We start from the raw sequence: 23,735 nt of genomic DNA, 5'->3' as shown, positions 1-23,735 counted from the left end.
CTTTAAATCCTGATAAATCTGTGATGTTTTTACCCAAACCTGCAAATTCTCAAAAATGTTAGCTCTTTGCCTAGTAATGACTTCAGGCAAGCATCGTAGGGCCCTTGTATGCAAGTTACCCACACGTAAGCCTGACTACTTTTTAGCCACAGGGGGCCTGAAGAGATGATGAGATACTCTCACTGTGAGAGGCAGAGAACAACCACACATACACACACACACACACACACACACACACACACACACATATACATTTTTATCCTATTTGGAAAAATTGTTTTCTTCATCCAAACCTAATCAGGTTTCTCTAAGGCAGAAAGCATAAGCTGCACACAAGTTCCAACTGTACTACAGTGGTCTCTGCTCTCATACAGTGAATTATAACCACCCAGAATCTTTCTAGCAAATGAAGGAGAAACTTCTCATTAAGTTGTTTTTTGTTGTTTTTTTTTGTTTTGTTTTGTTTTTTTTATCAACTACCTACTTATAAATAAGTTTGGAAGAAACTGATGGCTAAAGATATACATACAAAAGAATCACCAAGGTAAATGGAAAGAACTAGAAAACAGCAAGAAGGTCATGGAAAGGAAGTAATTAAATTGGAAAATCTACCCCAAGTATTATTGGTATCTTTCTTGGTAGTTAAGGCTAGAAGGAATATTAGGAGTTATAATGCTTGTAAAAACTGACTCTAGGGAACTAGCTAGTGAATCTTTCTACACATAAGAAATTGATTAATGTGCAATAATATCTTCATTTAATGTTGCACACAAGAAAGAAACTTTCCTCATAGTGTTTTCTCTTAATCTAATCGCTAATGAAAAGCTTAGGGCAAGATGTTAAATCATGGTTAAGTGAAAGCATTCCTAGTGCAAAAGTAACATGCGAAGTCATACAGGTCACGTACTGAATTTCCTGGTGAGTTACCGTAATGTAAGGCTGTTCTCAGGGATTGCACAATGAATAATAATTCCTTTTGCTGGTGGTTCCCAAATATGGGTGATCAGTAGAACAAATGGGGAGCTGATGAATCAGCATCTCTGGGAGAGGGGCCCTTTCACATGTGACCCCATGACTCCTTAATCAAGGATTGACTGTCTTGCTTCTTTTTCCACAGCGTGGAGCACCACTCCACCTCTGCACGAAGACAGGGGCCAGCAGGCACAGGACAGTAACTGCCACCAACTTATGTCCAGCAGTGTCACTTAATAAAAGGCAGTTCCCTATCTTTGTTAAAAGATAGTTCTTCCCCTTCTATAAAGGTAGTTCTTTTACTTTTAAAAGATTTTATTTTTAAGGAATCTCCACACTCAACTTGGTGCTCAAACTCAAAATCCTGAGATCAAGGGTCACATGTTCCACCAACCAAGCCAGCCAGGCACCTCGATAGTTCTTACACTTTGTAAGAATTCCACTACTTACTAACTTTGATATTTGTGAAGTTATTCTGAGTTGTTATATTTAGATATTCGTTCTCATTTTTAAAGTTCAGTGTAAAAGAGTACATTAATTACTCTAAAAATAAAACTGCAAATATAACAAAAAATAATATGCAAAAGATACAAAAATACACTGGATGAAATGAACTGGCCTCTGGTAAATGAGCACAGAGAATGCTGACTGCTCCAGCTATTACTGCATGAGTAACTATGAAGAACATTACAGTTATTACCAAACACAGTGGTTTCCCAGTAATGTATCTTAGGTAACACCACATTTCAGACACATGGAATGCATGTGGACAAATCTCATTTATCGATTTTGTCTTTCAAAGCTGCTTTTTAAAAAGCCTCTAGATCTCTCGTGGACTGGCAGTAGGAACCCATCATTGCTCCCTTTCAGAAATGAAATTAGGGATGGGCTGGGATGCTGTAGAAACCATGCCCATGCTCCTCTTTCCACTCTTCTGTCTTAACTGATGATGTGCTGGCTTACGAATATCCACTCATCTTTCTTCTCAGGCAAGAGCTCATGAATACAGTTCTATACCCAATACTAATTTCTTAGAGTAGAAAGACTCATAGGTTCATATATTGATGATCATATATCAGGAAATTTACCTAGCATTTCTAGATACCTTACTGGAAGAGAGAACAATAATATAACTCTTCCAAATAGAAATGGAAAATATTTGTTTTCTTCAATGTGGAATAAAATAGGAATTTCCATGTCTTTCTGTAGCCCAACCAATGATTAGTATTGGTTTCCACTAGATGGACCCTAACTTGTCCATGTCACTTTATGATGTAAAATTTATTTTTATGTTAAATTGACAGTATTCTGAAGATTTTTAAGGGACATCTGTAATTTTTTATTCAATGAGTAAATACTCTGAATATCAGAAAACCCAAGCAAGACTCACTGTACTAAAACCAAACTACAGGAGCACCTGGGTGGCTCAGTCGGTTAATTATCTGCCTTTGGCTTAGGTCATGATCCCAGGTTCCTGGGATCAGGTCCCACATTGGGCTCCCTCCTCAGCAGGAGAGTCTGATTCTCCCTCTGCCTCTCCCTCTGTCAAATAAATAAATGAAATCCTAAAACAAAACAAAACTACAATGTTTAGACACAAAATTTCTGTAGAATATTTCATAAATTTGGTTCTTTAGCAATATTCTTGCTGTTTGTTATTATCACTACTGTTATTGTTATTATTACCAGTCATTTTATTTTAAAAGTTAATTTCAATTTAACTTTAATAATCAAACTTGAAAATCAATTTTTTAGGCACTAAGCTGTGCAGGTCAAAGTGGTTTGACTCTTGGTGCTAAGGTAACAATGATCAACAGTCAGAACTTTTCAATCATTTTGTCTTTTTCAGAGTTCTGTCTTTATTACTATGAAAATGACCAGAGTCATTAGGGCTCAGCTTCCCAACAGAAGCCATGGCCAACCTTGCATCTGCTCTGGCATTCAGCAAGGCCCTGTATGGCATGCACATCTGTCACTGCCTGTCACAGGCCTTGCCCTTGCATGTTTGAAAACCCCAAGGAAGGAGAGGGTGATATGGGTATTCTTCCCTCCCTATCTGGGTCGGATATTGTTGAAGTAATTTTAAAATAGATCATATGAAGTTCATATAAAAGCCAAAGGGAGGAGTTAAACTGGAAACCCTGACAAAATCAGTTGCTCTGATGCTAATAGTTCTGGAATGTAAATGCTGGGCGCAATCCATGATTTAGGCCATTTCCTTCTAAGATTTTTAGGGAAGTTTGGAACAGCCTCTAGCAAACTACATGTTTTAAAGAAGGCTGTATTTTCTTTCATAGATGAAACTTCCTGTGCATGTGTATGTGTGTTTGTGTGTATGTGTGTGTGTTGTGTGTGTGTGTTTTAAAATTTATTTACTAGCAATTAAAAAAGACTTCTCACCTTTAGTGCTTCCATGCCAGCCTGGATGACAGGAGCAAAGACAGTCTCATTTTCATTAGAGTCTGCAAACATCTCTGGAATCTGGTCCAATAAACTATAAGAAATGAATGAGTAAAAGTTTTTAAATGTTTGGCATATTTGTAATAAACTTCAAGAAATAAATCACTAGCATTTCAAGCCTAAACACATCTGGTATTTATTTCACACTAAACAGCTAGGGTGACTTTCATAGGCTATTCTGTAGGGAATGATAACCTGGCATGTTTTGGAACCAAAATTTATGATTTGTTTGGAACATTTACCAAAGCATACCTTTTGTAAATATTTTTTCACCATTTACATTTTTGATTTCTTAAACTATAAATTCTTGGAACAGTGGCTATATCTTCAGTTATTACCATCATCATTGAATACACTCATCTATATGCAGGAAATATCTCTCTCCAGCAAAGAGAAGGTACAGTCTGGTTGAGCATGAGTATTAAAAAAAAAAAAAAAAAGTCCTCCTTGGGGCACCTGGGGGGCTTAGTTGGTTAAGTATCTGACTCTTGATTTCAGCTCAAGTCATGATCTCAGGGTCATGAGATCAAGCCCCACACTGGGCTCCATGCTGGGCATGGAGCCTGCTTAAGACTCTCTCTCTCCCCCTCTGCCCTTCCCCATTGCTCTCTCTCTCTCTCTCTAAAAACAAAAAACAAAAAACAAAACAAAACAAAAAAAAAACAGAACAAAATGCCTACTTTTAGATATTGGTATACATTTAAAATAGAACATAAACGATGTAGTTTTATAACCCATGTGTTAAAAGCCCCTTGTCAATGACAAAACAAAACAATGCGTGATTGAGTCAAAACAATTAAAAACAGATACCTCATTCGTATCTAAACTATAAAACACTTGATATTTACTTGTGAATCACAGATTGGGATTCTTGATAGTTGACAAGGAAACCATCCAACAGAGGAACAAAGACTTCTCCAACGTCGGTTACCACCATCATCTGAGGCTGGGCCAAGTTACTCTTTACATTAAAGAAATGCAGCACTTTGTTATATGTGATAAAACCAACTCGGATTGCAGAAGTTTCTTCTTGCTCTTCCCTATGAGGAAAACACTGTGTTTGAAGTTCTTTCACATACTTATGAGAGGTTTCTATCAGAAATTCAGTAAGTACACCTTCTATTAAATATATGAAAGACATGTTAAAAGTTTTGCTCTTAATTATTGTTTACTGGTATGAAAAATACTGAGTCACAGTAAGTGATAGGGAATATTACAAAAATAAGTAAGTTGATAAAAAATTATCAAAATTCTAGGTTAAAAAAGTCAAACAGATATAAAAATATATTTCTTTAATATATGTATTCTCAGTCCACAGCAATTACAAGGTATGGTTTTTCTTTTCCCAGAAAGGTAGGCATATTATATTCTTTTTAACAAAGCTCTCTCAGAAGTCACCAGAAGTTCAGAAGAACAAATGGAACATCTGAACCAAGACAAAGGCACACTCAGATTACAGATAGCTATTTTTATCAAGAAAGGACTTGCTCCTTCTGTGTGATTCTTTTCTTACAGATTCTAGAGAATCTCAATAGAAATTGAGAGATTTTTGAAAGCCATACACTATATAAATACATAAAATAAACCATATATACGAATTGATGATGTAATTCTTATTAGATAGTCATTTGTGAGGTCATGGCAAGACAATAAAAGTAACAAAAGCTCTAAAACCATAACAAAAAATAAATTTTTTTTGAGAAATCCAAGATAAGGCCTTAATCTTCCTGAAAGGAGTATAAGGCATAAATGTTCTTATTCAAGTCTATATGAAGTATACTCAGAGCTGAATGGTCTAAACCCCAGTTAATATTTACCCAAGTTTCTCTCTCTTGGTCTCCCTTTCCCTCCCCTCTCCCTCCTAAAATACTACTGAAGCTCTTACTAATTTTCATTAGTGGATATAACAGTGCTCAATGGTTACATGACAGCCACAAAAGATTTTTGCCATTTTCTTTGATCCTTAGATAGCAGTAAAACTTATTTTGCTTAAGGACAACTTTTTAAAAAAGGAACCTAGTATGCTCAGTTTCTAAACTTTGCACATAGCATAACAAGTTACTTGAGTACAAAAGAAAGGAAAATAAAATATATAGATGAAAGTATCTTAAGTTCAAATTGTTGATCCCACTGCAGACTTCCCAATTTCTTTGATGTTTCAGCAGAGTACAGGCTGACAAACTACTGACTTTAAACTCTATTTCTTCTTTATTTCCTTTGCTAACTGAGGATATTTATTCTTCACTGTGGCCTTCACAAATGGATGGGCAGTTTAAATAGGTCCTCACAATCCCTTCCAAAAGCACTTGGTAAATGTTTATATTCTGGACTCTTGCAAAAATTTTTAGAAATGGTATCCTTATTCTTTCTACTGCACATACACTGACTTAAATACCCCCACACCCCCCTCAATATCCTAAACTGTATGATTTCATGCAACTAACCATTATACTATACTGTACCCATGTTCTCCTTCCCCTCACCCTCAACCCACCATTTATTAGAATTTTACTCTTTAAGACCAAGCACTCTTCCTCTCTCAAAGCCCCTGGATGCTACCAACGAGACGTCATTTCTTCTTCTAAATTCCTATAAATCATTCTCATTAGGCTCTTAGTATATAGTGCCTTAGAGTTAATGTATCATGAATCCTTGACTATAAACCAATAAAGACCCAAAGTTTATGCCCTCTGCTCTTGACAGGGTCCAGTCTAACATAGGGAGTTAGAGGTATGTTCAGGAGGATTATCATGATGGTGAAAGGCTGTATTTAGGATGGCAAGTTAGAGCCCAAATTGAGAAACTGATTGTATCCATCTCTTCTAAAGTCCTGTTTAGGGATGTCGCCTTCCTAGTTTAAAATCGGCCTGGCTGGAAGTATTTTACACCACAGGAATGAGCAAACACTACAATTAAGGCTTTATTTATTTGAGATGCAGTTTACCAGCACACCACTGGCTAAGCTCCCATTTCCGAGTAAACCTTTTATTACATAAGGTAATAAATGTCCGGCAAACCCCGAGGGCATTTATTCTCTTTTAAGAGTTAATTTAGAGTCAGTTAAGGAAAAAGACACAAAAGAAAAATTGCAGAGAAGAATCTAGATTGCTATTCCCCATTGGATTTGGACATTTTCAAGTGATGGGAAAGGCATATCCTGGGATTTACAGGGTTCATTTAAAATCTAAATTAACATTTTAAAAAACATCTAATCAGAACATCTCACATTATTGCAAAATATTAGTGTATGTTTTTATAGGAACATATTTTTTTGAAAATTTGTTTGAGAAACAAAGAAGTATCTTAAAATTTTCTTGTTCAACAGTATAACTGCTTTGTTAAAAATCATAGCCAGAAGGAAATGCAATCTCAACCTTTCCTTCATATTAATTCCATATAAATATAATAAAGTTACATAAGGGATATCACACAGAACAATATGTTTCTTCTTCTGCTTTTCAATTACCACTTCCCTCAACACATGTCCCTATTATTTTAATGGAATGAATCTGACAGAGCAAAAATGAAGATATTAGTAACTAGATGAATCAGAGTATTCCACAATAAAGCATTTTGAACATTTTAGTTAGAGCAGCATTAAAAACAACCAGAAAAACTCAACTGCTTGATCTGAACAACAGATGAAATATTTCAAATCTTTTCTTTCCTGTTCCAGAGAAACCAGACAGAAATGTCATCTAGCAAAATCAAAGATGTAAATTCAAAGTTAAATGGTAAAGAATGGGGCCTTTACTTTTCAAAAGATTAGCTAAGAGATGAACATACCTTAGACATTAATCAAGATGACATATTCTGTGCTTAAAAAGGGCTATTTGGCATATTACCTGGTTCAAAGAAGTAAATCAGACTGTTGGCAATCGTAATAAAAATATAAAGTTATACACATACAGAGCCCAGAACAAACTTCAGGGAAGAAGAAAAAGAGCAACTGGATTTGTTTTAAAAGATAAAAGAAGAAAAGGCATTTTGGCTTCAATTAAAACTTTTGAGAGAGATACTTAAATAGTAGCAGGGAATAACTAGCAGTATCCTTTTTCTTCTCCTACCTTCTGCTAAAGTCACACTCTGCTCCAATGGGATATAAAAGTCATGATGACATCTAAGAAAGGAGTGTGGTTTCATGACTTATATCAACAGGCTATACACTTCATATCACCACTGTGCTGGAAAGGAACAAGGGGTTGGTGAGGTAACTATGAGAAGAGGAGAGCCTAATCTAACCAGTTTGAGAGAAGGTAAAAGAGAGAGACATCACTTCCAGAAATTAGAGTAGTTTTCTTTCATATCATTCAAGCTCCAAGTTCAGATTTAGAATTAAAACAGCCCTGTGAGAGAAGTCTACAAGATATATGATACCTAGGGACACATGGGTGGCTCATCAGTTAAGCGCCTGCCTTTGGCCATGATCCCAGGATCCTGGGATGAAGCCCCACATCAGGCTCTTTGCCCCGTCCCCCACCCATGCTCACACACACTCTCTCTCTCTGACTAATAAATAAAGAAAATCTTAAAAAAAAAAAAAGAAAAAAGATGACTCCTTTAAAAAAGAAAAAAAAATACACAATATTCATCAGAAAGTCCACACTTCTCAAGTATTGCTAAGAATGAGGTAACAGAAGCTATAGTCACACTTAGCAGGCATCACATGCCTTTCTTATGCCCCATCCTTGAATTGCTCCCATTTCATTCTTCATTTTAGAATTCAGAATTTAGAATTAAAAAACCTCAATGTTTTTTAAACATCCCCATGGCTTTTCCAAACCATCCTTGAGAATATTATGACTTGGGCTTCGTAGATACAAACAAAGCAACTCCTGGGAGGTCCAGAGTTCATTCCTTGAGGCTCACAGGCACCAATGCAGCAGCCACATGCAGAACGAATCTAGAGGAATGGGCACCCGAGGACTCAGGAAGCCCTAAGGGCTACAGACAACCAATCCCTCAAAGCATCCCTTTCCAGAACAGAGATTGCTTGTATTCCGGAGACAGGGAGAGGTGGAAGATGTTGAGCCTGGTGCAGACACTAGGTTTCAGACACTATTCCTTAGCCTTTTTCTTAACCACGTTTCCTCTCATAAAGGATCTTCTTACTAGATGTTACTTCCCACCCTAAACAACTAGCTTGCACACTATAAAAAGTAGCCATGTTTGCTAAAATACCTTTCCACCTTTCCTTTTGTGCATCGCCCCCTGCAGTGGCAAGGAAAGTGATTTGCCTTGTGCTAGGACTTGGAGGCAGTAAAGCGGCAAAGGGGTCTGACGGTGTAGAAGGGCAAAGGGACTGTGGCTAAAAAGCACCATCTCTGCCCTAAGACAATAGTTCCATCTCCTGGCATCCCTTAGAACTCTACCACAACCCACAACGACCAGTTTCCGCTGGAAAATCAACCTCTTTGAAAGTGAATACCAGATTTCTAAAAGTCTTTCCCATAGCACTGTTGGGATTCTCCTTATAACTTATAATGCATTTTGAATATATTGTTTACCATAGGATTAATTTTTATCAGTTTGTTTCTTTTGCTTTGTACAAAAGATAACTGTGGGCTTTTTAAGGATGCAAGAAAAAAATAGTGCTGTTTGATTTATAAATAATTATTCGATGTCCTCATTAGCAAAAGATACCTATGGGTCATTCAGCACTTGTTTTCTGGCCAGTAAACTAAGTCAGTAATACTGTACAAATTCTGGAAATAATGGGAGTTCCCTTACTTTGGAAGTTTTTCCAGCACAGTCTTTAGTTCTTCACATATGAGCTTCACGAGTCCGTTCTTGATGTTACTATATGAAACATCAATCATGAAGATAAAAGCTGGTGGGTTGGGAGGCTTATTCTTCTACAGGGAAGCAAACAGATCACACAAATGTAATTATAAAGTATATACACTGCATAATCTAGTCAAAGCATTCAGAAATTCCTGAAGATCATCAAACTTTTCATTTAATATTTTAGGATATAACATCTGTGGAATTAAATCATTTTCTAGAACACAGTCTCTAACGTTATAAAAAAGATAAAAGCTGTTTGCTTTCCAGGGTATCACCTATGGCACACTATTGAGTTAGACAGGATTATGATTTCTACCGGAGAAGCTGCACTTTTGTAGCACTCCAAAGACCTTATCACTACAATTATCTAAGCGCGAGTATGGTCTGGTGGCCAGCCTTGCTTATAACCTTCTGTCTTCTCGGAAGAAATGTGTCTGGTATCCTTGACAAATTGTGCCCCCAAGGAGTACATACAATAATTAGCATTTGTCTTGAAACTAGTAAAACTGCATTAACTTGATAACACTATTTTCAAATCTTTTCCTTTATAAGTTCTTTCAGTTTTAAAGATATGAATTTATACACTAAAATATAATTGTAGGGTTGCCTGGGTGGCTCAGTCAGTTAAACGCCCGACTTTGGCTCAGGTCAGGTTCTCAGGGACCTAGGATCAAGCCCCAGTCAGGCTCCCCACTCAGCAGGGAATCTGCTTGTCCCTCTGCCCCTCCCCATGTTCATGCGCTCTCTCGCTCTCGCTCTCTCTCAAATAAATAAATAAAATATTAAAAAAATAATAAAATATAATTGTATACCTTAAAATTATACTATATTGTCAAATACTTACCTATACCTTACATATTTATGGTTAAAAATGGAATATTGGGCCTTTATCTGTTTAAAAAAATCACTATAACATAAGGCAGCTGTTATATAAATGTTTTGTATCTGTTGGTCCCTTCACTGGCTGGGGTTCAAAGAGCTCTTAGGAAGTGAATCTTCAGTTGGGTCTTACAAAATATTTAGAAAAAAGAACCTCAGGCAAACTTAGTGACTCAAAGTAAAACAAGAGTTCAGGTTAATTCAATTTTTAACTTTACGATTAATCACAAAAATGTTCTACAATAAAATTGTATTTTACTTATAAAATTAGATGATAATGTCTCTAAATTATCTTACTAATTCATTCTATATCCACTATAAGGCTAGATATAACACTGTTCTAAAAAAGTCTGTCATTTGAAATAAAAAAAACTGCAGGATTTAAAAATCTTCAACATAAATGCTTCATTGCTTTGCTACATTCAAAATCAGACCAACAAAGAAAAGAAGGAACTCTACTGCTGTCCATCTAGCTTCTTCTTCTTCTTCTTCTTCTTCTTTTTTTTTTTTAACAAATCATTCCTGATTCCCACCTAATTTATAACATAGACTTGCATTGATTTATAGCAAATAAAAATAACTATCATTTCCATTAGTTAAGCCAAAGCCTCTTTTTGACAAACCCAAATGTGCCTTATTATTCTTGTGTTCTCTCTCAAGTTCAGCATTACCAGTTCCCCCAGTGAATAGTTTCCATAAATCCAACACACACATCTCCATGGAATGCTTCCTTCACTGTAACTAGTTTCCTATGCATGAAAACCAATTCCTCATTCCTCTAAATGACATTCTCTTCCAACATCCCTATCAATAACATCACTACACACCAACTCAAAGGCTTAAAAACATGAAATTAGATCTGACTATTGCTTTTCTTTCCATCACTGAGTCCCATTGATTATCCTTTTGAAATGATTCTTTCACATGTTTTATCTGGTTCCTATTCTTAAACATCCAGAAGTTTGTTATCTCATGCCTAGAAGACTCTAATGACTTCATCACTGGCTGCTTGAATTAATTACTCTACTCTTTCAACCCAACTTGCTTTGTCCAGCCAAGCCTAACAGGCATGAATTTTACAAAAACCTGGTTTTCCATGACACCTTACCAAAACCACTCTGTTAAGGGTCACAGACCTCCTGACTGCAAATGAGGGACTTTAAGTAAAATCCAGCCCTCATCCTAAACCTTTTTTATCTCTCCAATTTTAGGCATGGCAGACCACCTTCACTTTTTTTAGCTGTCAAGGCACTGTGCTTTCATTTCCTCTCCCACTTTTCTGACCGCTGCTTCTGTTTTTCATTTTCTTATCTTTCTCCAAAGGACATCCTCTTCTCTTTTCTTACCACGTGGTCCATCACAGAAATCTCATTTACACATTTTTAACCAGCGCCTCTTTATAGGTGACTCCTCACATTCTTTCTCATCCTGGTGTCTTTCCTGAGCTCCAGACCAGCATTCTATTTAACTATAGCACACCTCCACATAAAGGGCCTGCCAGGATATTCACTCCAAATTTTAGCAGGTAAGACAAGATTTATCCCACTGTACTGGCCTTCTCTATAAGGAACTTAGAGAAAGCATGATCCTCAAAAATAATCTGAGTTTCAAATCTCATTTTCTCCATGGAATTGTCCACCTTTCTTAACCATCTACCACCAGTTATCTGTGAAGCCCTTATGGTTCCAGCACCCAAATTTAGAACCTCATTTCCAAAATCATTTCTAATTGTGGTAAAATAGACAAAACTTAACACCTTAACCATTTTTAAGTGCATAGTTCAGTGGTATTAAGTACATTCTCACTGTTGGGCAACCATCACCAGTATCCATCTCCAGAACACTTTCTCTTTTAAGACCGAAACTTTGGGGGCGTCCGGGTGGCTCAGTGGGTTAAGCCTCTGCCTTTGGCTCAGGTCATGGTCTCAGGGTCCTGGGATCGAGCCCCGCATCAGGCTCTCTGCTCAGCAGGGAGCCTGCTTCCCCCTCTCTCTCTGCCTGCCTCTCTGCCTACTTGTGATCTGTGTCAAATAAATAAATAAAATCTTAAAAAAGAAAAAAAAAGAAAGAAAGAAAAGACTGAAACTTTGTGACCATTAAACAATGACTTGCCATTCCCCTCTCTCTCCCGAGTCTGGCAACCACCATTCACCATTTCTACATTCTTATCTCCATGAATTCGACAACTGTAGGTACTTCAGAAAAGTAAAATCATTGTATTTGTCTTTTATGCGACTGGCTTATTTCACTTAGCATAAGTTCATCCATGTTTAACATTGTCTAAATTTCTTTCCTCTTAAGGCTGAATAATATTCCACGTATGTATATACCACATTTTGTTTATCCATTTATCCATGTGTGGACTCTTGTGTTACTTCCATCTTTTGGCTATTTTGAATAACACTGCTATGAACATGAGTGTGCAAATACCTCTGCTGAGACTCTGCTTTCAATTATTTTGGGTATATATCCAGTCATTCTATTTCTAAATTTTTGAGGAACTGCTATACTCCCTTCAGTTTCTCTTGTTGGACTACTGCATTAACTTCTAATAGCCCCCTGCCTCCAATCTCTTTCCTCTCATTACACAGACTGCTGTCAGAATAAACGGTCCAAAGACACAATACAGATCACAATGTTATGCCTCTGAAGACAGAATGTTTACTGAGAGTCCTCAGAGTCAAGCACAGAGTGTAGCACAAAAGAGTGCTCAGTTCTGCTGACTGAGTGAATAAATGTGTGGTTGGATGGACGACTGGATTAAGGAAACAACTCCCTCTTTACCTTTAATGGTCTTCATCACCTACTGAATTAACAAATTCCTCAATGGCCTGGCATTTACAACTCCCCGTAATACTCATTTAACAAACATGTATAAAAACCAGGGGATCAAAGGTATGATGCCAAATCCAGTGGTTAGTCTATATCTCAAGACAATTTCCCAGCTTTACTTCCCATTATTCCCCAATACACATTCCTTCAACTAATTTAAATGTTTGCCATTTTCAAAACATTTCCTACCCAGAAGTTACAGTTTAATGGGCCTGGGCCAAGAATTTGGCCAGAGTAGTATTTTGTTTGGCACAGTGTTTTTTAAAAAATATTTGAATATGAATGTGTTTTGGGGGAAAGGGAACATCCTCTCCAATTATCCTAGTTCCCATACTTACTCCATACATGTCACTCATCTACCATACCTGCCTAGTCCCTGAAGAAAGCAAAATTGCAAATCCTCTGCTTCTACTCACTGTTTTGTTTTCCCTTCCCTTTCCACATGTCCAAACTCTGTTCATGGTATAACCAGCTCAAAAGTCACTTACTCTTTGAAGGCTTTCCTGATCCTCCAAACCATATATCATCATTTGTCGATTTCCTTATGGCACTAGGATTATTGGACTTATATGGCATTTATCATATTTGGGTTTATATCATAATTATATACTTATTGAGTCTGGACATAGGAAGTACCTTGAAATCAGGTTCATTATCTTGCTAGTTTTGATATCCCTCACAGCATATAACCAAGTATCTTGGGCATTTTAGGTATCCATTAAATGTCACAGTGAATTAAAATTAAGTGGAGAGATGATATTTTTATTTATTAAAAAAAAAAGGCTGACTTGGAATGGGGTTTTACATTTCAGGTACACTTTGTATGTAGATATAGTCTGTAAACTTCTAAGTGAAAAACTCCCAGTTATATGACAGAGTTGGGGTATTTTTTCCCAGGGGAACCCCATGGTGATTTTCTAAATAATTGCCTATGTATCCACAGTATATTGATAAAGAATAGGGGTTCTATGGTCATGCCAACACAGTCTGGCTCCAGCACTTCCTAGGTGTGTGATTTGAGCGTGGCACTTACGCTCTCTGGGCCTCAGTTTCCCCATGTAATGGTGGTATTGACCACATGGGTTCACTTGAGAACTAAATGATACAACACATAAAAAGCACTTAGCATAGAGCATCACACATAGTAAATATCAATGTTAATTTTATTATATAAAATTGGTATCAAGACAAACTAAAATGAATAGGAGAAAATGTAATTTTGTATTTCTAAATTTACATGGTGTTAAAAACACATGTACAAATTAAATAAGCTCTTTTTCATTGTCCAAATCCCTAAGGCAACTCATTATTATACTTTATTTACATTTTGAATTATAATTAAATTTGAAGATACTTAAACCATCTTTTATTTTAAATCTTACTTGGAATAATAAAAGGCAGATTAAGCTTACAAAAAAATCTTTAAAATGTACTTTTTTTCTTTGTATATTTGGTTCGTTGCCTGTTGTGTGAAATTTCCCATCAATTAGACATCTGGAACATTTCCAGATAACAGAGTTTGAAGATACTGAAACTTTTGTTCCCAGAAATAGACTTGACTCTCTGCCTGAGTTTCTACTAAAAAAACATAAGATCAAGATAATATAGCCTTTTTGGCAGAGAACTAGAAACTGAGAGCATAGTTATATTTATCCTATGGTTGTAAAGATCAATCAATAAATTTTCCATCACTAGTTATAATGGCTTTATTATATTTAATTAGAACTTGAATATTTATGGTCTACTTAGACCCTCATTTCCAAATTCACCTTCAGCCAAGAGCAATAAAGAACAAATTAACTGCCTAAAAGTAGTTGGTACTTCAGGAATTTTTCATTTGATATAAAGCATTTACACCAAAAATGTTCTTATGTTTCTCAAAATATGTTTAAATGTAATATTTTGAATTAATAAAGCATTAACTTTTCTTGAATAACTAACTCTATGTAATGTGGTAGAAAAATCATATAAAACACTAAAATAAATGTAAAAGTTACATTAACTAAAAAAAAATTAAATCCAATCAATTGAAAAAAACCTTCTATTTAGGAAACATGTTCTTTGTAATTTATATTCAATAATGTGGACTGGTGCCCTTGCAAACATCTGTGATAGAATTCTGTGAGTCGGAGGCTGCTTTCTGAGAACTGGGCATTAGTAAGCATTTGTATTTGGAAGAGGAAGTAAGAAAAGCAGTCAGAATGACTCTGTTCCTTCAGGTCTACATGTGGTACTTCAGATATAAGCTGAAGTCTGAACTGATACCCAAGAAAATATTTCCAAATCACCAAAGAATTTTAAAGCCCTGTGAGTTGCCCACAATGATGTCACTCTCACTGTGACATTGGAAAAGGGACAGAGCCAGTCCTGGGAATAGTAACAGACCTGCCAATTCATTTATTCATTCATTTACTGATTAACTGTCTTCCCTGTGCTAGACACTGTGGTGGATGCCATAACGACAGCCAGGACAAGATTCTTGTCACCAAGGATATCAAAATCTATGAAGAGGGAAAACACTTAACAAAATGTAAGTTTCATGGGGATAATTGCTAAAACAAATATACAGACCAAATTCTATGTGAAAAAAACAAAGAGGAGATTTAGTAAATATTCACTATGATAAAGCCAAAGAAAGTTGTTCATGTGCACACTTGCACACACACTCACATAAAATAAAATTTCAGCCAGGTATTACAGAATGTACATTACATAGAGATGTAACAGGAGAATGCAAAGATAGTCTGGTCAAACCATCTTACCTAAAAGCATGGAGTTCTAAGAAGGAGTGATGAGTTCAGAATATGTGGTGAGTGTTTTGTACAATGGAAAAGATGGCTGAGGTGATAGGATAGAGGCCAACAGTTAATGGTCTTATAAGGAAAGCTACACTTCTTAATTTATTTTTTAGATTAAGAATATGGGGAGGAGTCTCATGCTTACATTTTAAAGCAAGGAAACCAGAGGCCAGAACCCCAGGCTCCCACATAGTCCAAGGGGAATTCTAAGAGCTTTAAATCATTATGGTGACATGTGCAGAAAGGAGGTAGAGAAACCTGTCCTAGTCCTATTGACCATACTGTCTGAGCATCTGCCTTGGAAGAGAAAATTTCCTAAGATTACTGACAAAACAAATAAGGTTGAGGCACTATATGGAACTGTTGCTTTAAGAACTCTGAATATTTTATCTGATAGGGACACAAAAATTAAATTATCGTTTTCTATTTCTGGTACCACTTTTTAGTTTTTAAAAATAATCACTGCTCTGAATAGTTTGGCAATTTAATCATGTTAACAGCCTAGAAGCCCTGATCTGTGTCTGAGACATTTCTGTATTCCCATGACACCACCAAAATGCTTTGTTTGTGAATCAAAATTCAGTTCTTTACATATGAAAGTTATTCACTTGAATTTGACATCAACGTATAAACACTTGGAAGTCCTGGGAACACTTACTCTGCAGTAATCCAAAGTAGCAACATATTCATAAGATCCTAGAGATAGCTCTGGCTTCTCATAGTGGTCCAGCCTTCTCCCGATGTGGTCCAGATGTTGGAAATAGAATGGTGGAACTAATAAAAACAAAATAAGAAAGGAAACCTTTTGTTTTCATAACACAGACAACTTAATAAGTTCTTAAAATTTATTATGGGAGGAAAAGAAGTAGTTGAGGGGGAAAAAGTATTTTAAAGCTAGAAGGCAGTATATTCTAAATATCCACTATTTAAAAAGCATGTGGGGAAAGTACAAAGGTTTTCTAAAAATCCTCTTGACTCTCCTGCAAGTTACCGATGACATATAACACTTATGGTTTAGACCATTGTGAAGAAATGAGATAAAAGTGCTCCTGTTTTTAAATTATCACAAAGAAAATGCAATTCTATTTAATTACCTCCTTTAAAAGGAATTCTGACTTTAATACCTAAATTTTCAATATACCTAACAGAAATATACATTGGTTATTTGGACTCTACTATTAACTACAATATTTATTATCCTTTAGATGTCTTCAGCCATGGAAAGTTTGCATGGTAATCTTTTAATGTTTGGACTTCAGAGTGGAGAGGATTACTGTATTAGGGAAAGACTATACCACTAAGATCTCAGCTGAGAGCTCTTAATTTGATTCAAATGTCTAAGGAAGTTAGTTCTGGCAATGACCTGGAAGTCATCCAACAGCACAGGAACACTTATGAGTCACACACTGAACACTTGGACAAATATGGCCTGGTATCTCTGTGAAAACAAACTTCTGTTGCCTTGAGATTAATAGGGCTGGCTATTAAACCACTGACAATAGAAGCACTTAGAATAACCAGCAATGCTCTGGTTTTCAGCATTTTACAAAGAGCAACATCTTCATTTGTAAAACCACAGAAGTAATGTGTTCTCTTTTAAAACCAACAACTCAGTATTCTTTCTTTTTAGTTGGGAACCAACATGAATTACAAGACTTTTTTTTTGTAGGCAGGACTTAAAAACAATCACCAAGAATTGATTTTTCTGTTTTCTTACTATAACATGGCCATGTATTTTACAACAAATTTGATAACATTCATGTGTACATATGGATCTCTGAATTCGGAAAATTCAATTATGGAAGTGGGAAACTGACAGTCTCGGCAAAGATAAGTAAACTATGAGGGCCTAAACCTGCAATTTTGTTACTTTTAATCAAGGCAGGTGATGTTATATTGGCTATTTAGGATAATGGTGTGGTAATTTCTACATAGTATCAACTATAATTCATTTTCATTCACATATCTACATGTAACATGTGAAATTTTTCCCTTTAAAATTAATTTCACATTCATTAGCATTTAATATCTGTCATGTTTATAAAACAAAATTCAAGGCACATGGTAAATTATGCACTGCCAAATGACACTCGTCTTCTTGCATGCCTTTTGATCTCACATGCTTCCCACTGTGCAATCTCTGGACACTGTGAAGGGAAATAGAGTGAAACCATGTGACCAGGCTTGCTGGGTTCTGACTTCAATAAACCTCTGTCTTCTTTAAAATTAAATGAAGAATGCAGGTATCAATGTAAATCTATAGGAGTCTATTAGGAACAAATATTTGAGCCTAGTATGAATAACCCTATTGGAAAGTGAACATGGAAGCCTCCTAGGAGTGAATACCCAAGGGAAGGGAATTTATTGTGTAGAGATATAAGAATTCTGAATGGTTTTTTTCTACCAGGAAGTAACTGGCTCTGAGCAGACACTTCAGGTGTGACGCCAGGATGTCACACCAACCTGAGGGTCCTGGATCTAAAAGCTACATACATTTCTGATCATCTTCCTAAGAAAGGTGAGAGCTTGGCTAAAGACACTGAGGAGCTGGTGACCTTGGTGGTCTCTGCCCCACAAAACTAAAGTATAGGGAAATGAGTTGTCACAGGGCTGTGAAAATCCAGGTGCCAAGACTGAGTGCTGGCTAATGACCTGGTTGCAGATTTCATCCAGGGTGAAAGAAGGAATAAGATCTTTAGAAAGACATGTATGGGTGGAGAACCAACAGAATCTGGTCTCACAGGGGTACCCAATTTGCACTGAGTTGATGCCACAGCTGGAACAAGGAGAGAGACATTCCAAGATGACCACAGTTTTTGAGATGAGGCTACAAACCAATGATTCCACTCCATAGCAAGGCATTTTTAAGAACTGACCAAAGTTTTGGTGAGAAAGACTCACAATACCAGTGTCCGGCACTCTACGTTCGACAACACCATGGACTATATAATAAGGAGGTAGGGAAACAAGGAGCTCTCCCACCAGAGAACACTCACAGAGTTGAGTTGCCATGAATGCAATGACAGAGGCAGAAAGCTGTGCCTTAGCTCCCTTGTCAGTAGGGAGTAGCCAGCAGCCATAGGAAACATGGCTCCTGGGCAGACAGAGTGCTATACATTCTTCAGATTTAATGACCTGCAGAGAAGCATGTCTATGAAGATAAGGAACAGAGGAAAACATGTAGAAAGTTCATGCTCTCATAATCAAATGGTTCTAGAAAAACTCTAGAAATGTAAATGAATGTGGGAATGTTTCAGGCTGAGTATGTGCTTTATTGAGCACCAAAAAGTTAAAACACAGACGTGTTACGAATATAATGAATGTAAGTTGCTTTGAGCGAGTTTGCAGTATTTTTCAACATCAGTCAATTCACACTGGAATCAAAGTGAAAATATACAGAATCTGGAAAAGCCCTTCAGAATATTTTTTTTCCTTCTTAAACATTCCAACATTCATACCTGAGGGGCAAAATGATATATACATGGGCGCCTGGGTGGCTCAGTGGGTTAGGCCGCTGCCTTCGGCTCGGGTCATGATCTCGGGGTCCTGGGATCGAGTCCCGCATCGGGCTCTCTGCTCAGCAGGGAGCCTGCTTCCCTCTCTCTCTCTGCCTGCCTCTCTGCCTACTTGTGATCTCTCTCTGTCAAATAAATAAAATCTTTAAAAAAAAAAAAGATATATACATATGTTAAAGCCCTTAGTTACACTAGAACTTTTCCTAAATACTGTTGAGCTCATATTCAGTAATAACTCAGAGAAATAAAGACAGAGAAAAAAAACACATCTCCAACTTATCATCTGTAAACACAGATAAAATAAAAGTTCTTCTTTGTAAAATCTGTGGAAGGAAACCAACCAGAACATTCTCCGTTTGGGACCTCCACGCCCCTCTCAGCCTCATATAAATGCATAAAGTCACGCATACCACTTCCTACCCAGAAGATGCTGTGTTTCTTATAAAACTCCAAAGTAGGTAAGTAGTTTTATTTCTCAATCCCCTACCACAAAGGCTCATTTGGAGGCAAAATAAAGTTTTATCTCCCATGTTTACAGATGATAAAACTGAGTTTTTGTTTTGTTTGTTTGTGCTATTCCTCTGAGTTATTCTTGAATGTGATCTCATCAGTATTTAGGAAAAGCTAAGGTATAACTAAGAGCTTTAACATATATATTTTTCCCATAAGCTAAGAAATACAATATATTTCAACTAATAAAGAGCTTTACTAAGAGCATATATTGGCACGACTTACCATCGTTCACACAGTTGCAAAATCCACACTGATACCTCCTTCCTCCTTCAATGAACTGCATAAATGGGCACATGTAGGCTTTGCACCTGTTGCATCTGACTGGTCCATTCTCTCCATGATTTACCAAATAAAGGGGAGTCTATAAAAAGCAAGTAAAATGAAGAGATAGGTGGGTATAAGATTTCAAGGTATTTCAGAAATATTGTGCAATAATTATAATTTCAAAAGTCTTCTTCTAATGGCATTCATTAAGGAACTCTTAACTCTTGGTGTTCGTCAAGAATGTAAAGATGACTCTCTTGGTACCTTCTGAATTCAAAGAAATACCCAAACAAAAACTTGAGTTTTTATCTCATTAATAAGGACATAAGTATATATGTATATTTTTGTATATGTCCATATATAGATTTATTTGTATGTGAAGGCAGAGAGGAAAATATAACAATGCCAATAATATTTAATAAAGCACATATTAAAAATGTCCTGGACACCTTATATCACATATTTTGCTAAGTTTGTAATATTATTGGAAAAAATAAAGTGTGGGGCGCCTGGGTGGCTCAGTTGGTTAAGTGACTGCCTTCGGCTCAGGTCATGATCCTGGAGTCCTGGGATCGAGTTTCGCATGGGGCTCCATGCTCAGCAGAAGTCTGCTTCTCCCTCTGACCCTCCCCTTCTCGTGTTCTCTCTCTCTCTCTCCTTCATTCTCTCTCAAATAAATAAATAAAATCTTAAAAAAAAAAAAAAAGAGTGAATTGGGTCTCATTTTAAAAGCTCTAGTCTGGATAGAGCTCTAGTTTGTTTAGATAGTCCCATCAAAAAATACAAAATGTTTCTTCAAAAATGCAACTCTATGAAGAAATATACAATAATGTTCACTTTTCTGCATTTTCTCGTTCTTTATCCCATGACAAGATGTACTTTCAAAGTCACTGGTCATGCTTTGCCAGAACTGAAAAAATAAATGTTTCAATTGCTTCTTCCTCATAAACATATACAGAAACCATTTTATAGCTTGAAAGTGAAAAAGCTCAGCATTAGTCTGCCTTGTTTCTCAACTCTTTTGGCTTTCAAAATAAAACCACAAAGATTCTTCTTGCTTATATAAATCTCCCTTAAAGATAATATTTCTAGAAAAGCTTGAGAATTACAGGGTTTGGCACATTAACAAAGTTTTTCTTTAAAAAAAAAAAAAGATGTAAATGAAGCAGACTGCTTTTTAATGGAGACCTGCAGAGGAGGAAAGCGGAGAATGAGCCAGGATCAGAAGGCCATTTTCTACTCAACTTAGAAAACTGAGATTTACTGTTTGTCCCTGTCCAGATGTTCAATGTGAAAACTAATGCACACTGAGGTTTCAGAAATGAGTTGTGAGGTCTCACAGCAGAAAAAATAAGAACAACAACAACAGGTTTGGTATAGGGGCACCTGGGTGGCTCAGTTGGTGAAGCGTCTGCCTTTGGATCAGGTAATGATCCTTGGACCCTGGGATCCAGCCCCGTCAGGCTCCCTGCTCCTCGGCGAGCCTGCTTCTCCCTCTCCCTCAGCCTGGTGCTCCTCCTGCTTGTGCTCTCTCTCTCTCTCTGTCAAATAAATAAGATCTTAAAAACAGAAACCAGGTCTAGTATAATGTATAAAAGAATCGGGAAACGTTAAAAAAAAAAAATTCAGGACTACTCCCTAACATTTCTGCACTGCCCTCTCCCCTACACTGTCCTCTCCCCGTCCTCTTGCCTCAAGGAAGCCAGAAAATGAATTGGATTTCTCATATAGGGTCTCTTCTGATTCCTAACATAGGCATAGCTCTGGTGCCCCACTGGTAGGATTGTGACAGGGATTAAATGAGAGATTCATGTGTGGTACCGAGCACTGTGCCTGGCGCAAAATTATTGAATAAAAGGTAATTGTTGCTGTCATACCTATACAGAACCACCTTTCCTCTCTCAAAATCACTGAGCTCAGGAGAGAGTGTATTTAATGGCAGGGTTATAGTTTGATAAGCTTAAGATAGGCTTGAGTTTCTAAAGGCCTTTGTTTATATAAACATTTTGATTAGCTGACTCATTACCATAAACTACCACTGTTAAAATGATCTAAAAAGAAGGAAACCTGGGGCGCCTGGGTGGCTCAGTGGGTTAAGCCACTGCCTTCGAATCAGGTCATGATGTCAGGGTCCTGGGATCGAGTCCCACGTTGGGTTCTCTGATCAGGGGGGGAGCCTGCTTCCCTCTCTCTCTCTCTGCCTGCCTCTCTACCTGCTTGTGATCTCTCTCTGTCAAATAAATAAATAAAATCTTTTAAAAAAAAAAAGAAGGAAATCTACCTTCCAGGAAATTCTGATATAATCTAACGGATATAATCTAATGGTTAAAGCTGAGAGCCACAGAAGATTTTAAAAACCCTCCCCACGAGTTTGACTTAAATGTACACATACTGAAATATGGACACATACAATACTTTTTAATACGAACTGTGTGTTTGAGAGGCAAAAAATGACAAGTGACTGACTGTCCTCTTTAGCTGGTAATAATAATAACTAATCTGAAGGGACAAAAGGAAAGCAAACAAAAAGATGCAGGTCCCAATCAGAAATTCTCAGGATGGAGAACAGAGAATTAGAGTAAGAAGTGAAAGATAACAAAAACGTAATAATGCTTTTTCTAGATCAAAACTCCAATTATCTATCATGCTTTTGTTGCTGTTCTGTTCTACAGCTTTACCTCTGAGATCAGAAGATGCTTTCAAGAATTAAACCAGGAATAAAGTCTTCAATTTGCCTGCACTCCAGCCAACTTTACTATTCTCATCCTTTTGAGAGTTCAAAGACTAAAATCAATTCCCTGAGAGACTTTAGAAATATGATGCCATTATTTTCCAGACAAAGCAGACGTAATAGGAGGAAAATTAACCTTATTTTTACTGATATGACTTACCCAAAGGCAGGCCCAGCCTAAAATGACCATGAAACTGTCGGCAACTAACACCTGAGCATTCCAGTCCTGACAGATTCAAACTTGCAGAACCAAAAATGGATGTGTAGTAATAAACTGGACTCCAATAGTGACTGTATCTAGGCTGTTAAATACATTTTTTTCCATTTTCAGTCTTTTCGAAACTGGATGATGGATAGGTAAGTAAGGTCTTCAGACAATTGAGGTGACAGTAAAGAATGTTAAAAGCTTTTTAACTGTTTACATTTCTTTTGGGGCAACAGGACAAGGTTTTCTAAATTACACTGCCTTATTTCATCTCTCTCAGGCCATGCTGAAAACTATCCGAGAATTTCTTTGCTCTCTCCAGATGTCTGCTTATCTGCTCTACAGTAGTCTGCATGAGCTCATAAATAGCTAATCTCACTTTTCTTCTGAGTTCAACTTTAGTGTATACAGCTTTTTAAATAAAATCAATTACTTCCCCCAAAACTCAAAAGTTTTTTTTTCCTCACCAAGTATATTATATCATATTTACTTCACTAACATTTTAAGATTTTGTAATTTTGTTTATAAATGTGCTTTAATCTTTTTGCCTCTAGTATATTCCTGCCTGCTCTTTTTTTTTTTTAAAGATTTAATTTATTTATTTGACAGAAAGAGATCACAAGTAGACAGAGAGGCATCCTGCCTGCTCTTTCTTTTCTGTTCTTCTCTTAAACGGAAAATGCAAAGGGTGGAGAGACTGGCTCTAAAAGCCTCATCTGGCTATTCTTGGTTCTGGTCCTGTGTGGCATGAGCTTATACAACATGGAAGTGATAGGGAAG

The 23,735-nt window shown here is 36.7% G+C and overlaps 1 protein-coding gene across 4 annotated transcripts in view; it reads right to left on the bottom strand.

The window, feature by feature from the left end:
• SEC24D (SEC24 homolog D, COPII coat complex component) overlaps positions 1–23,735 on the bottom strand; it is a 103,426-nt gene that overhangs the window by 23,164 nt on the left and 56,527 nt on the right. For all 4 annotated transcript variants that reach the window (XM_032858748.1, XM_032858747.1, XM_032858749.1 and 1 more), the window contains exons 9-13: positions 19,978–20,116; positions 16,386–16,501; positions 9,163–9,287; positions 4,281–4,472; positions 3,373–3,466 (exon numbers count right to left, since the gene is read on the bottom strand). In XM_032858748.1, the coding sequence (XP_032714639.1) occupies positions 3,373–3,466; positions 4,281–4,472; positions 9,163–9,287; positions 16,386–16,501; positions 19,978–20,116 (666 nt within the window). The remainder of the gene's footprint in view (positions 1–3,372; positions 3,467–4,280; positions 4,473–9,162; positions 9,288–16,385; positions 16,502–19,977; positions 20,117–23,735) is intronic.

This window comes from Lontra canadensis, unplaced genomic scaffold (assembly GCF_010015895.1).
Source record: "Lontra canadensis isolate GAN:19392208 unplaced genomic scaffold, GSC_riverotter_1.0 scaffold1, whole genome shotgun sequence".
In the NCBI taxonomy this organism is placed as follows: domain Eukaryota; kingdom Metazoa; phylum Chordata; class Mammalia; order Carnivora; family Mustelidae; genus Lontra; species Lontra canadensis.
Note: the sequence above shows the minus strand (reverse complement) of the source record. Positions and strands in the feature narration are given on the sequence as shown.